This window comes from Dreissena polymorpha, chromosome 4 (assembly GCF_020536995.1).
Source record: "Dreissena polymorpha isolate Duluth1 chromosome 4, UMN_Dpol_1.0, whole genome shotgun sequence".
NCBI lineage: Eukaryota > Metazoa > Mollusca > Bivalvia > Myida > Dreissenidae > Dreissena > Dreissena polymorpha.
The window spans coordinates 45,196,769-45,214,058 of NC_068358.1; the positions used below are offsets into that span (position 1 = coordinate 45,196,769).

Here is a 17,290-nt window from a genome sequence, read left to right on the forward strand (position 1 = left end):
AACAGTTTATGCTCGGCAACAAATATAAGGATTGTTCGATAAAGGGGAAACAAACAACTTTTTAAGGCCTAACCACTTTGCTTTAATAAGTGGGATATCGAATGAGGGACATTGTTTAATTATTTCACTATCAATACCAACGATCGTGGTGTAAAGCGGTTTTGAAAATCCCATTCGAGTACTTTATATCTTCTTTCGGTTTCGAATAGAGACCTTTCATTTTGTGAAGATAACTAGTGTCCTATTAAATTAATAGCCAGATATAACAATTTGACTGAAAATTCTATATCTTTTCCCACTAATCCATGTTTCAATTTAATTGACAAGAAACCTCCACAGGATTTCACAAGGAGAGGATTATAACGTTTATGTCTGTTTTATATTCAAAATCTACTTTCGGGTAAAGATTTAAACACATGCCATGGGGAATGCAATGTCCCCTTTTGGAAATAAGCAGTCGCAATCGTCGAAAGCAAGTACGTTTTATGATTATAGCACAGAAAACTGTGAAGAACATGAGGTTATTGGATGCATTGAGAAAGAACATCCTGCACAGGTACTGTTTTTGCACTTACACTTGAAATTCGGTGGTGGACAAACATAGCATTAGAATTGAGTCAAGCAAAAATTAATAATTCAATAAACCATGTACTTAATAAAAATACATGTATATCATACAATACATCTGCCTGTAGTAAATGCATTTTAAAAGTGGTCCCGCAAACATTACGATATTGAATCTTAAAATTTCAACAGCTGTTTAAAATAAACTTTAGCAAACATAAGTCGTGAAAACACATATCAACAACCGTTATCAGAACATTGAAATGAAATAGTTTATTAAGTGTCAACTGAAATGCGGAAGTGTAGAACAAACGCGGTAATTTTGTCATCACTGTATATATATATGTACGGTCGATTAAAATTTACTTGAAAAGCATTTGCTGTCATATGCTCATTTGGCGTTGATTTCGTTGATTTGCGGTTGTTGATGTCCGTTCTTTTAAAAAAAACTAATACTCCAGAAACGTTTGTCGAATTGAATTAAAATTGGTCGCATTTTCTTTATTTATCATAATATTCATCTCAAATGTCACATTCGGTAAGTTGATCTGTTTTAGCCGGTATTTTTATTCCTTTGTGTTTTAAAAGTTCGCGTTTATTTCATTATTACATAATTACGGGTTAAATCTAGGTGTATAAAACTAACTGATTTACTTTAATCGACTTAAGTACGAGACACGCCGACATCATTATTTAATAAAAATCTTTCGATAAGACAGCGGTTTCGGGTAAAATTCCACAACATCCGTTTCTTCGTCATCTAATTTCACTGCTGGTGTTTGTACATAACGCAGTATTAAAACATATAATTCAAGCTGAAAATTAAATATTTAAATAGCGGACGTGCAAACAACCGTAAATATTTCTGAATTAATTATTTTTTAATTTAAACCGTATGAAAAATATATACTTCAAATGGGTAATGCACAAAGCTAAACGAGCTATTGGATGTAAATAAGTGTGAGTATATGTATCATTTTACATACACTTTCGTCGAAATCACTATAAATGCATTAAAAGGATATGTCGTTCGTGTTAAACTTGTATATTGCCATAATAAAATCAAAAATAGTTTCTGTTTTTGTAGCTTATAATTTCATAAGCATGATTACTTAAAGTAACAATCACGCTCAAAAATATCGAATATTTCGTTAAATAAAGCTAACCAATAAAAAATCAATGTTCCTTTTAGCAAAATGCAAAATGTCAACGTTAGATGTTGTCTGGTAGAATTGATTTAACGAGATACAAAATGCTCGTTTTTATTTTTTTGTGGCCACAAATAATTCCATTTATATCTCCCGTGAAATATCCGAACATTTACGGGCGAACACGAGATAGGATACGGTAAGCGTCGGAAGCATGACGTAGCTCTCATGAATAATCATTCTGTGAAATCAAAATGAATTCTGGGTAACTGGAACTTAGCGAATGCGAAAATGGCTTGTATAAATTATGCAAATGAACGCAACCCGAATGAATCCGATCCTGACTCGAAAGCGAAAGTAGATTACATCGTGGAACGATATTTAGATATTTAGATGCTTAAAACTTGCCGAATGCTTGTAATATAACGTTTTTACATCAATGTTACTTGTTTTTAGGGTCTTCCTATTGTAATTAACCATCGTATGATACTACTTGTTGTCGAATGTTTTTATATAGCATAATACAGTAGCCGTATGTATTAGTGAGCGTGATAGTGACTTTAAGAAACAGTTAAACACAATGCCACAAAGCACTTTAGATAAAAGTCAGAATCCATTTCAAGCTTATACACTCGATCATATCAGTAACATCTTGCGATGTGTATTCGTAATGCGTCTTTTTCATAGGAAAATACTCAGAAGTCGTTAATGTCTTTCAATGATATTTAAACTGTTTAAACAATGTAAACCTCGTGAAAAGGAGTAGACAAGTTCCAAAAATATGCAACAGTTAACTATAAACAGTAGCCAACACGCGATATAAAGTAAGTTATAGTAAGTCGTAAAAATGTTGCTGATTGAATTGCCTGCATATCACAACCTTACCGCTCAGTTCAGTTGTGTGTGACTTTGAAATTATACATACATTTGTCGTATGTAAAACATTAGTATGCAAAAACTCATATATTCAATTGTGTATAAATGATTTAGCTTTATTTACAGACAGCGTCTACAACTGAAGGCAAAAGGCCAAGTGATGAAGTGGAATCAGTTATGAAGCTGCGATCAGAACAAGATATTCAAAAACTGCACCATAAAGTGGCAGATTTAGAGATTATAATCAAATCTTTGCAAAGTGAGCGAGACGACCTGCTGCTCAGGTTGTCTATTCATATGCCTAATTGTATTTATATTCCTATAACATGTTCTCATTAATAGATTTAAATATCAAGTTAACAGTCAGTTTTACAGTGTTATAATATGCATCATCTTTAACATTTCACATAAATGTTTTTAATATTATAATAAAAAGTATTGTTGGATATTTTGTAAATGACTTTAATGCTGTCTACAGCCTACGTCTTATTTCATTTACAGACGAAGTAGCCTATATCTATATCTCGAATCGATTTCAAAACATTTATATTTAATCTTAGGTCAAATAAGTTAAAACCATACTTTATTTATAATGATGACACAAATGTCCCAATGTTTAACTTTTCAAATACCAAATCATTATTTTGTTTACCCTTAAGACTCAGCAAAGTTGTTGGAGACAAGCTGGTCCTAGACAATCCGAACATCAGTGATCTGAGTGACAAGAACAGACCCACCAAACTGGGCGAAATGTATTCCGAATTGTACGATAATGAATGGACGGATGCTATTGAAGGCCTACAAGAGGCAGGTCAAGATGAAAAAGAGGCTGTTCACACACTTTGCTTTACCTTACAGGTACATATACTTATAAGAACTGAAGATGAGTGATTCTTCATTTATGAAGTATTTGGTACACTATTTCAACACAATTTAAAATATATTCCTTTTTATTCTGCTTTTGTAAAACAACATCATAATATAAGATTCCCTGGAAAATGGTGTTATGCGTATCCATTTCAGAAAACCTTTGAGTTTTGTGAGGATAAGGCCTTTCAACTGTTGGATTCAACAGCCAATGCGGCAAATGTTTTGTTCTTGGAAGCCGAACAGAAACAGAGAGAGATGGTATCATGCAATACGATTTTCTTATTAATTACACATGTTTCTGCATTGTAATCGTCTTGTACAGAAAATAATTCTTAGATATTTAAAAAGATGCAATAGGTTTACACATTACAAATAATTTACTATAATTTCAGAAACAGCGATTCACCATCGCAAGTGCTCCTAAGGTAAGTTCATGCGAACAAATGAGTGAACTTGTGGCTCGATTCGTATTTAAGACGATTCCGGGTGTTAACTTTATTCAACCAAAAAGCGCACAATGGCAAAAATCAAACTCGCCACATAGGAGATTGTTGCATAATTTCCGAATACAAATTGTTTTTGAAAACTTTATCGAAATGGTCAAATTTATCATAAATTTAATAATTTTATTTGTGAAAACTTCCACAATCGTCGCGTTACAAATATTTCTATTCAAGCTGTTTGGCAACGTACAATCGGCGGAAAAATGCGAATCAATATCACGTTCAAGCTTGACCATTACCCAATGTGAATGCATCAAATGTTTATAGACAGCTTATAAACACCGTATGTTTAAAGGCGTGTAAAATGGATCCACAGATCTTTGCGACTATTTAATTTTTTATTGATCGATCTTATTAAGCTTGGCTAAGAAACATTTGAAAAAGTATTGATAAATTATTGTAAATTATGAAGCAGAAATATGGTTACATTGTGATGGTTATTGATAAAGAATTATAAATGTGAATGTCTTCAAAATCTCATGATTTGCATATTTGTATTGCTAATGACTGTCGTAAAGCATTAACAAATATCTATTGCAAGAAACTATTGTAACCAGAAAGTTATTTAATGTTCATCCACTATATCGTAAGGGTCATCTGGAAATGTTTATTTATCAACATAAGAAAATCAGTTCCGAACGAAGCGGACAGCTCAAACATTGGGTCGAGAAGTTACAACTACAGAACAGATGGAAACCTAAGGCAACATCTAATCCAGTTATAACTGAACAATCAGTTCCTGAGGTGAAATATAATCTTTTAAGATTTTGTCGCTCCTCAACCTTTGAATTATGAAGATATATTTGATATTTTATGCTACCGAATCCTGATTTCAAATGATCTGATTTCATTTTTCTCTAGGATAGAGATAAACATTATTTTACTTATGACAAATCATGGGAAAAAAAGATTTAGAGTGCGTTGACAGATTTTGGTAGATTTTGAAATATGTCATTGATACTTTGTTAATAAAATTGATTGGAACTAATATGGAATTCAAATTAAATAGCTCGGAAAACAATACTAAGAAACAAAATAAGAGAAAAAACTTGCTCACAAGCGTTTCACAGTTATTCTTCGCACCATCAGGCAAACATATTCCGCTAGCACTTTTGGAGCTTAATTATTTTCTTAAAGCAATCCGCGTATTGTTGTAAACTTTAACGATAGATACAGAACAATTCAAACTATGTTATCGCTTGATCAATTTTTACTGTTGATTACCACTATTATCTATATCAATTTAGTTTTTCCTACTCGCCATACAACGTGGTTTGCTTTTTGCAATATGTGACTCATTATCGGGCGTTTTGTCGTTGTAGAAAAAATTGCCGCTCAATTTCGAAGCTGAATACAAACATCTGCGTAAAGAACTTTCAGTAGCAATAGTTCCTGCTTTACAAAAGGTGAATATCCGACCAAATCCTTGTAACTTCCTTTTTTAACTTATGCCGTTAACATAAGATTGGGTAATAACCGTTCAGTCTGATCAATTTTTTAGCTGTGAACAAGATTTACAAATAGTCACTATGTAAAAGGGCGTAAACATATGTTGACATATACAATGGATTGCATAGCACAAATCATTTAATAATCGGACATATTGCTGAGATCGATATTACTTGTTTTGTTTCTTATGTAGGCATTTCTTGACATCCACTGGGACGATTCGTGCATTCCGGCTATGAAGCCCTTCATCAAGAAATGTCTGTTCCTCTGCTGGATGATGGTAGTACAGGGACCGCCCCTGTGTTTCGACTGGAGCACCAAACACGGGTCAAAGTTTGATGCAAGTTTGTATAAACAGTATACAAAATCTGGAAACACGGTGGATTATGTTGTGTGGCCCACAATGTTCTTGCATGAAAGTGGACCTGTGATATTGAAAGGTGTTGCACAACCAAAAACTGGTATTAGCGATGAAGAATCCAAACATACATAAACTTGAACAAAGCTGACAACATACGTTTTCCATAATTTCTATGTGCACATAGAACAGTAAGCAATTTGTAAATATATGTTTTATTTTTGTAAAAGGTGACAATATACGCATGATCATTTCCGGTCGAGCTCAGACTTATATTGAGAATAATTAACGGAATTAAATTAATACGGTTTTATCTATGTTCAAAAAGAACGACATTTTTGAAAATATGTGTGTAAAAAACCGTAGGTTGACCGTGCTGCAAATGTTAATTTAAAGTCTAAGGAATACTTGCATAAAAACGTATCAATGGTAAACGACAGAGATGATGAGCATCCATTATTATTAACAATATAAGGCTTCTAACAGTTGTTAAATTATCATTTGAAATAAAACGCTTCGAGATAGTGTTATATTAATTCTAGAAATAGATTGTGAAATGTAATTCAATGGGAAAATACTTGTTTTGTATTGCAAATACAATAGTAAACCGTTTTTAGGCCTAGTCGAACCTCGCACCTTGCCCAGATTAGTCACAAACCAAAAGCGCGTCTAACACGATCTCAATAGATTATACATATACTTGAAAAGAATGAACACATGATGGCTTAACGTGAAGCGTGCATCGAATAATACGCATATAATTTAATGTACTAGTGTCGTAAGTATCATATATCTATGAAAATGATAATGCGGTAGACATTTACATAGAAGTATGGTCCATTAATTTAAGTTATTAAACTAACTAGTAAGCGATGTTTCTATAGAGAATTGTCAAATGAACTAAATGTAAGAAAAATCGTAAATGAACTTCATCCATATACACTTATCTTCGACTACATTACTCAAAAAATTATTGCCAAATTTAACATTATCGCTGTTTAATGAATTGCAGTTTACAAAGTAGAAATTAGATAACAGAGGCGATGCACTAATGCAGTTTTAATTGTGCTACGGATTAGATGTCTACCAACGGATCGAATATATTTTTGGAAAGTAGCAGAACCATTATACGTTTATGTTATTGTCGAACTAAATATGCTGCAGAAACAATATTGTCATTTCTTGTTGTCAGATTTTCAATATGGCATTGCAACATAGTTTGTGTGATACAAAAGGAATCCCGGACATATTTATCAATTCGTATCGAGTGCATCCCAATGTTTCCATAAAGCATCATAGTGTCTTCTTCAACCATTATTTTAGTAATTGTCTGCATGTTAAAGGAATTATTACTGAACATAAAATGGGTTATTTGCTGTTCTTAATTGTTAGCAGGTGAACAATTGCGATAATTGCTAGTCAAAACATATTGATGATAATTGATTATTACTAAGCTGGCTTCTAATAGAAAAAAAGAATGAAGGATTTTTAATGAGATTTTTGTCTCTGGTACACTAGCACGGTCAGTTATAAAATCGCTTTATCATACAGAGCGAAATTGTTACTTAAATGTCGTGAATGTTTAATCTTTATTTACTGAATATTGTTTATTACTGTACTTTATGGTTTGACGCCATTTTGATTGAGCCATAATCTTCAGATTAGGACCCAATTGTACAAATTCTGGGTAAAAAGTTGTCCCGTAATTGTATAAGATTAGGATATGAAATTCTGGATTCATCATGCGTCATGGTGGTGGCTTAAATGGTAATATAAAACTCGTCTATGATATCAAATTAATAAATTAATAACTTAACCAAAATATATAGACAATGTCCATATATGGTCGTTAAATATTCAGTGATATGTAACGAACATCTTAAAAGTGACATCATTTTTAGTTCTGTTCGTTTGAAACGTTGTTCAATTGCACACTAGTCCAATTTTTAACATTAAAAAATGTGTCTTATCTTAGTATGTTCATTAAAGCCACACACCTTATTTGGCATAGTAAATTTAAGTACAGCGCATAAATAAGAAACATATTTCATCTATGCCAAATAGAATATATCTGGTGGTTACAAGGTAGAAATCCGTCTTTTTGCGCTTTAAAGGGGCCTTTTCACAGATTTTGGCATTTTTTAACTTATTCATTAAATGCTTTATATTGATAAATGTAAACATTGGATCGTAAAAGCACCAGTAAAAAATCAAGAATAAAATTAAAAAAAGGAAAAGAACATTGCCCGGAGCAGGTTTCGAACCAGTGACCCCTGGAGTACTGCCAGAGTCCAGAAGTAAAAACGCTTTAGCCTACTGAGCTATTCCGCCGAGTACAAATTCTTGACGTATTTTATACATTATATAAGCAATCTTCGTAGATTCACAAAATTTAACGACAAAAACAGAACTCTCCAAATTATTCCATCGTTTCGCGTTGCAACGCTTTATAATTTTTAGGTTTTAAAATCGTCAAAAGATGCATATAATGGCTATATTAGAGCATGGTAAATGTTCAGTATTACTGTTTCCTCACAAATATCAAAACTAAAACGAAAATTTGCGGATCTGAAACAACTTTTTTCAATTTTGTCAATTTACCAAAGCGTGAAAAGATCCCTTTAAAACTTAAAAATAATTGCGTTTGTCAAAATGGACGTATACATCTAGAAATCCTACTTTCTTTTTTAAAAGCGGTATCGTTTGAAAAATAATGAATTACTTGCTTACTAGGCTGTATGGTTAATTGTATCTATGTCAATTATAATATAACTGGTGGTTACAAGGTAGAAATCCGTCTTTTTGCGCTTTGAAACTTAAAAATAATCGCGTTTGTCGAAATGAATGAACGTATACATCTAGAAATCCTACTTTCGGTTTTAAAAGCGGTATCGTTTGAAAAATAATAAATTACTTGCTAACTAAGCTATAGATGTAATGACAATTTTGAACACTTTCAAATTGCATCTATATGTATTGATTAACGTGTATTTCATTTAGTTTAAACATATTTATTTCTTTTTGGCAAGTACAATATATCAAAATACACAATACAATAGTTATCAGAAAAGGATTGAAACGGAAGAAATAATTCTTATAGAGTTTCTCTCCTTGCGATTATATTTACACATAATTGGCAGTGTATTAGGAAAAATACAGCTTAGTTTATGCTAGACATAGGAAATATTAGTGGTAAGTATACAAAGGTTTTGAAAGAAAACTAAATAAGAGTAGTAAGGAAAAAAAAGGAAAAACATAAAGAAAACATCAAGGAAAATGAGGACGAAGGATTGTAGATGCGAGGACTTGGATACAATAAGGAAATTAGGACGAAGGATTGTAGATGCGAGGACATGGATTTGGAACAACAACAACTAACCATTACCGGATTGTTAGTAGAATCGCCGGGATTCGTTTATAAATTGTTGAACATGTAGAAAAATGTCAGAGTTTTCACTATCGGTAAGATGTGTATTGCCGAAAAGAAGATTATCAAGCTCAACATCGCTGATTAAGCTTGAGATACTGTTCATTAATGTAGTACGTATTGCGTTAAAGTTAGGACATACGAAGAAGAAGTGGTAATTGGATTCAATATCTCCACAGGAACATAGTGGGGATTCGACGATGTTTTTCGCGTAAAGGTGTTCATTAAGCGCACTTGATTAAGCCCTTAACCGCGTATGACTTATTTGAAGATAACGTTTCCCTATATAAAAGTACGATGGTGTTTTAATCAAACTTCTTTTAAGCTTTGATTTAAATATATTCAACGATTCACTACTTTTTACTTCTTCTGGTAGTATATTCCATTTTCGAATAACTGCTGGTAGAAAGGAATTATAATAAATGGTTGATCTTGATTCGGATGTGCGTAAAGCATTTGCATTACGGAGATTATACCTAGTAGCAGCTCCGACATGTTGAGGTACCAGGTCGGTCAAGTACTGAGGGGTGAGGGAATTTTGCATTTTGTAAAAAAGTATTAGTTGATGTTTGTCGCGTCGATCTTGAAGCGGTTCCCAGTTAATTTCTTTTTGCAAATCGTTTAAGGATACTAATTTGGATGCTCCACATGCAATGCGCGCTGCTTCGGTTTGAATTTTGTCGAGTTCATGTTTTTCTGCTTGAGTACAATTATCCCATATTACGTCTGAATATTCAATCAGCGGTCGGATAAATGACATATAAATTATTTCGAGTGATTTACGGTCAAGTTTAAATCTCAATTTACGCATAATATTGATTCGACTCCATGTTTTATCTGATATATATTTAGTATGGTTGTGCCACTTACATTCGTTAGAAAGGAAAACTCCTAGATGCTTGTGAGAGCTTACTTCCGGTATTGGCGTTGACAACATTGTGAAATTATAGGTATTCGGATGTTGCTTTCTGGAGAATGTTAGTGTTTCAGATTTGGAGGGATTAAATAAGACATGCCATTTTAAGGCCCAGTCAGATATTCGGTTGATATCGTTATGCAAAATTGCATTTGACGTGTTTGGGTCATCTATGATAATATATAGGGATGTGTCGTCGGCAAATAGACGAATGTTACTTTGGATATCGTTTACAATATCATTTATGAATATTAGAAATAAAAGGGGCCCTAATATAGAGCCGTGTGGAACACCGGCTTCTAGTGAGGCCCAATTTGAGACTGCGCCTGGAAGTACTACGCGTTGACGTCTTCCATTAAGATAGTTTATAAACCAAGAGTGTAACTTTCCACGGATGCCAATATTATTCAGTTTATGTAAAAGACCCAGGTGCCAGACTTTATCAAACGCTTTACTAATGTCAAAAAAGACAGCTTTTACGTCTAATCCATTGTCGAGGGCTTTGCAAAACGTATCGTAAATATAGGTTAGTTGGTTTGTGGTTGAATCGCCTGGCAGAAAGCCAGATTGAAATGAGGTCAGAATTTTGTTGCTAATAAGGTGATTGTACACGTGTTTAAATATTATTTTTTCAATCACTCTTTCCATTGTATTAAGCAATGATATAGGACGGTAGTTAATCGCTAATTTAGGGTCACCTTTTTTTAGAACTGCACTGACGTTCGCTTCTTTCCAACAGCTTGGCATTATACATTTGTCGAGTGAAAATTAAAAAAAGTCACATAAAGAGGGGAACAATTCGTGTCTACATTCTTTCAAGATACGGTTACTTATACCATCAGGTCCTGATGCTTTGTCTACCGAGAGAGTTTTTAGAATATCGTGAACATCAGTCGGAGTGATAATGAAAGACTCTAGCAAGTTAGAAATTGGAACATAAGTAAGATCCGGTAAGTTTTCGTTATCAATGTCAATTTTTGTCTGACTTTGAAAGAAATTGTTAAGAATGTTCGCCTTTACAACGCAATCAGTTACAATCGAATCGTCAGCGGGATTTATGAGAGCAGACAACGAGTTATTATAAGGTTTATTGATAAATGGCTTAAGAGTTCTCCACCAGTCCTTAGCTGTGTGGTTATTCTGTTTGAGTTTTTCGCATAGGCTGTCGTAGTAATGATCTTTCGCTTGTCTAATTAATGATGTGGTCTGGTTTCGAAGCATACGGAATTTCGACCAATAATATATACTTTGTTTACATTTCGCGTGTTTGTAAGCTCGTTTACGTTTTCTTATCATACGACGTATATGTATATTGAGTCAAGGGGCGTCACGCGGTTTGATCTTTATTAGCCGGTGAGGAATACAAAGTTTAGCATTACGGATAATTGTATCAGTGATATAAGTGCAATATGTGTCAACATCAGAACTTGCAATTGATTCCCAGTTAAATGTAGAGAAAGTTTCGCGTAACAAATCGTAGTTACCGTCCTCATATTTCCATATAAGAAGTTGGTATATTTTCGCTTTTGGCTTGTTATATTTGAATAGACCAAAAATAGGGCAATGGTAGCGATACTGTTGATCAAGAAAAGGATCACCGACACCTGATAATACCAAGCTGTTTGGGTTACTAAGAAGCAACAAGTCAAGAATTGCCGAGGACCTTTCTGTGAAATGCGTTGGTTCGTCAATAACTTGGACAAGGCTGATCTCAAGGCACCAATAATCAAGTTTTCTTGCTAATGTAGGTATATTGTTATTCATGTTAAAATCACCCGTTATTATAATATCTGATATACCGGTGTCAATTGCTAAACCAATAGAGTCGTCAATGAGTTTAGTGTAAGACGCATTTGCATTTGGTGGTCTATAATATAACCCAAATAAGACACGCTTTTTACCCTGCAAGTGTAGTTCAATCCAAATGCATTCTAATGAAATAGGCTCAAGATCAGGTCTGCGTTCATAGTGGATAAAATCTTTTACGTATAGTATGACGCCACCGTGGCTATCATGTGTTCGATCTTTGCGCTCAGGGCGGTGATAAGAAGGGATAAGTAGATCGTATGTTTCAATAGAATTATTAAGCCAAGTCTCAGTGAAGGATAATACATCAAAATTCGATAGTTCTGCTGTAAGAATATCTAATTTGTTCAAAATACTCTGAACATTATACTGAATAAATGAAAAGTTATTAGGCATTGTCAATAAGTCAGTAAGTGTATTTATCTCATTGACAGAGGAAGCTTGAGAACTAATAGATACAGGGCCAGGGTTTAGTTCGATATCCCCAGAAAGCAACATGATTGTGATTAGCCATGTAACTATCAACACTGTTAAAAAGACAAAAAGTGTTTTTCTAACAAATATAACATTAGAATAATAGCGCATTAACTGTCGCGCGTGTGTACGGACGTTTAATATGCCGGAAAAGTTGGGATTGCCCTCTGATGTTTTGTATAGACGATTCAAGAGAAATTTCGTCATTGTACAACGAGATTAAGACTAATACATTTAAAGTTGCGAACCACAATCCGAATGGTTTGTATCTTGGTAAAATGTTATATGTAGCCATCATTACACATTGAGAAAGGTGAGTGCACTTTAGCAAGATTTACAATGATCCAAGATCCATCAACAAGTCCTTCGTCCTAAGAATAATAAATTAAAAAAATAAAGCAAATAAAAAAAGTAATACAGAGGTTAATCAGGTGGTAAGAGGTCATTTTGTAAACGAGCTGGTCAGATGGAGAATTAAGTGTCATTCACAATAGTTGGATGGTGTAAGGTGCACTTATTCGATGAAGACTTACATACTTATGCTATAACGGTATTGTACACTTACAAGAAGAAGTAAAAGTACATAGTTACAAGAGAATAACATGCACATCATGGATACATAGTCATGTAAAGAGACATAAGACAGAATTACTCAATAAGAGAATATTCCTTTGGCTTGCAACGCGGATTTTAACAAGGTAGTATTATTAGCTAATCAAACAGTCATAAGTTAAAATAATGCAGTATGAGTTCGCCAATCGAACAGTTATACAGTTAAAACCACATAAGCTTTCATATTTATGAAAATAGGGTAGTTGTTTAAAGTGATTCGTGTTATTTTTTATTATTATTATTTATTTTATATAAATCCGTTTAATGTAATAAACAGTTATGTAAGAACAATAGTACTTTAAGAAAAAACACGACAGTTAAACCGTTAAACACGTACACGACAAGAAGACACTATAATTAGCATCATTATGTCAATGAACTAATAATACAGAACCATGTAATACATATGCACACGTACACGGATACATTTAACACACACACACGCTCACACACGCATGCGTATGCATATAGACATATATATATATACATTTTTATAACGCCATACTTGAGTAGGTTTAAACGTTCATATAACATGAGTAACATGTGTAGCTTTATATGTACATGTAATTAGTACTCTCATTTAACAAGAAGTGTAGACAACTAGTGCTATCATACAGAACACATATAAAATATATACAGCACTATTATCAAGTCAGAGAGTGTGAAATTAATTTGGTACATGCATTATAACAGTGTAGTAGTAAATCGCCAGTCAAGAAATTATACAGCTACAAAAAACACACAAGATAATGCTAAAGTTATATAATTATTACAGAATACAAATACTTCAGACGAGCAGTGATACAGCGTAGAGGCATAATAACAATAAATGACTATAAGCTGGTCTTATTTTAGTTATAGTATTTTTAAAGTGATTCGTGTTATTTTTTTATTATTATATACTTTATATAAATCCGTTTAATGTAATAAAAAGTTATGTGCGAAGAATAGTATTTTAAGAAAAAACACGACAGTTAAACCGTTAAACACATACACGACAAGAAGACACTATAATTAGCATCATTATGTCAATGAACTAATAATACAGAACCATGTAACACATATGCACACGTACACGGATACATTTAACACACACCGTTAAACACATACACGACAAGAAGACACTATAATTAGCATCATTATGTCAATGAATTAATAATACAGAACCATGTAATACATATGCACACGTACACGGATACATTTAACACACACACACGCTCACACACGCATGCGTATGCATATATATATATATACACTCTATATATATATATATATATATAGAGAGAGAGAGAGAGAGAGAGAGAGAGAGAGAGAGAGAGAGAGAGATATATATATATATATACATATACACACACACATTAGTACTCTCATTTGACAAGAAGTGTAGACAGCTAGCGCTATCATACAGTAATACACCTAAAATATATACAGCACAATTATCAAGAGCAAGACAAACTTAATCAGTCAGAGAGTGTAAAATTAATTTGCTACATGCATTATAACAGTGTAGTAGTAAATCGCCAGTCAAGAAATTATACAGTTACAAAAACACACAAGAGAATACTACAGTTATATAATTATATCAGAATACAAATACTTCGGACGAGCAGTGATACAGCGTAGAGGCATAATAACAGTTAATGTATATAAGCTGGTCTAATTTTATTTATTTAAATAATTTATTATATAATGTATTTCATTTCAAAGTCAGAGGGAATGTGTAAGGCTTAAAGTACTATTTCAATGTACAATAATTGAAAACGTGAAATCCTTGTCGAATATCATAAACAATTGATTTTTACTTTGTATTGTGTACAGCTTCGTACAAAGAACAATACAAAACATATGATGTATGGTTAGTAATTTCAAGGAAACGTTTAATTGAATTCTCAAGCTAATAGGTGAAATCACATTCGTTAATCAATCGTGATCTATGAAGAGAACATGAGACGTTTTTCGACGGATTTAAGCATATGTGTTTTGTCCATGTGATTTATAAATCATAGACAAATCTCAAACATGGATTTTAAACCTTACTTATAACTCGATGATTTGGTTTAAGATTAATTTGCACCTGGATTGCATGTAGATGTAGACCACTCAAAGGTTAGAACTTTGGCACGATGTATACAACGCTTTAATTCTTTAGGAACTAATGAGGATTTAAAAGTAAAAGACTCGAAAAACAATACTAAGAAACAAAATAAAAGCAAAATCTTGCTAATAAGCATTCAACACTTATTCTTCGCACAATCAGGCAAACATATTCAGTAAGGCCTTTCTGAAGCTTAATAATTACTTAAAGCGATTTTCGTGTTGTTGTCAACTTTTACGAAAGATACATAACATTTCAAACTATGTTATCGCTTGTTCAACCACGATACTCTATATCACTTAAGTTTTTCCTACTCGTCATACAACGTGGTTTGCTTTTTGCAATATGTGACTCATTATCGGGCGTTTTGTCGTTGTAGAAAAAACTGCCGCTAAATTTCGAAGCTGAATACAAATATCTGCGTAAAGAACTTTCAGTAGCAATAGTTCCTGCTTTACAATAGGTGAATCTCCGACCAAATCATTTTATTTTCCTTTATTTCAACTCATGTCGTTAACATAAAACTGGGCAATAACCGTTCAGTCTGATCAAATATTTAGCTGTGAACAAGATTTGCAAATAGTCACCATGGACTAGGGCGTAAATGTAGTTAGACAAATACAATGGATTGCATAATACAAATCATTTAATCATCGTACATTTTGCTGAGATCGGTATTACTTTATTTCTGTGTCATGTAGGCATTTCTTGACATCTATTGGGACGATTCGTGCATTCCGGCTATGAAGCCCTTCATCAAGAAATGTCTGTTCCTCTGCTGGATGATGGTAGTACAAATCCCGGCCACGTGTTTCGACTGGAGCACCAAACATGGGTCCAAGTTTGATGCAAGTTTATATAAACAGTATACAAATTCTGGAAATGCAGTGGATTTTGTTGTGTGGCCCACACTGCTCTTACATGAAGGTGGGCCTGTGCTTTTGAAAAGATTTTGCACAACCAATAACTGGTATTAGCGATGAAAAATCAAACATACATAAACTTGGCTCTTGGTTGTGAACAAATAGAGACATAACTGACAAAATATTGTTTCTATAATTTATAGTGCTCAATGTGCACAAAGAACAGTAAGCAATGTGTACTATATGTTTTATTTTTGTAAAAGAGTACAAGTTACGCATGATCATTTCCGGTCAAGCTTAGACTTTAATTGAGAATTGTTAACGAAAATATATTGATCATTAGGTTGTATGTATGTTAAAAAAGAACGAATTTTGAAAATATGTGTGTGAAAAAACTTTAGTTGACCTTTTGCAAATGTAAATTTAAAGTATACGGAATACTTGCATGGCAATCGTATCAATGGTAAACGACAGAGATGATGAGCATCAATTATTATTAATAATATGAAGCTTCTAACAGCTGTTAAATTATAATTTGAAAATAAATACTTTAAGTTAGTATTATATTTATTCTAGAAATGGCATGTGAAATGTTATTCCGTGGGAAAATACGTGTGTGCTTTTTTATTGCACATACTAAAGTAAATATTTACACTCCAAAACTGTATCAGGAGAAAAAATATTTATCTTATCAATTGTTTTGTTTTTTTAAATAACAGAACACTTACTGTAAACATACATTTATTCAAACTGGGACAATCGCCTTGGAATGTTCAATGCAAAGCATAGGGGTTTAAACCGTTTTGAGGTCAAGCCGAACCTCGCATTAAGCCCAGAATAATCACAAACAAAAAGCGCGTTAGCAAGATATGAATCATTTATATGTCCCTGTATACATGAGTAAGCGTGCATCGAATTCTACACAAATTATTTAGTGTACTTGTGTCGTAAGTACCGGATATCTATTAAAGCGATTTGGGATAGACCTTTACATAGGAATATAGTCCATTAATAGAAGTTATTAAACTATCTAGTAAGCTATGTTTCTACAGACAATTGTCCAACGAACTAAGTGAAAGAAAACTCGTAAATAAATTTCATCCCCAAACACATAGTAACGACTACTTTATGATAAATAAATGATAAATAAAATCATGATTTTGTTCAATTTAAAACAAGTAATGTAACTTATTATGTTTATTTAGTACTATTTCAATGTACAATAATTAAGCACGTCCACAAATCCTAGTCGAATATTATAAACAATTGCATTTGACTTTGTATTGTGAACAGTTACTTATAAAGAACAATACAAAAAAATGAAACCTA

General features: G+C 32.9%; 2 protein-coding genes across 3 annotated transcripts in view; one reads left to right on the forward strand and one right to left on the reverse strand.

The window, feature by feature from the left end:
• The window catches only part of LOC127876662 (myelin proteolipid protein-like), a 136,734-nt gene that overhangs the window by 29,108 nt on the left and 90,336 nt on the right, over nucleotides 1-17,290 (reverse strand). The gene's annotated exons all lie outside the window — the stretch shown is intronic.
• Nucleotides 170-16,090, forward strand: LOC127876661 (uncharacterized). Of its 2 annotated transcripts, none has more exons than XM_052422007.1 (8): nucleotides 170-556; nucleotides 2,715-2,872; nucleotides 3,248-3,446; nucleotides 3,612-3,716; nucleotides 3,851-3,883; nucleotides 4,586-4,705; nucleotides 5,284-5,367; nucleotides 15,800-16,090. In XM_052422007.1, the coding sequence occupies exons 1-8, from the start codon at nucleotides 422-424 to the stop codon at nucleotides 16,073-16,075; spliced, it is 1,110 nt and encodes a 369-aa protein (XP_052277967.1). In that variant the 5' UTR covers nucleotides 170-421; the 3' UTR covers nucleotides 16,076-16,090. The 2 variants fall into 2 exon arrangements, with proteins under 2 accessions (XP_052277967.1, XP_052277966.1); XM_052422006.1 differs by lacking the exon at nucleotides 15,800-16,090 and adding an exon at nucleotides 5,604-6,380 and having other exon boundaries at nucleotides 177-556.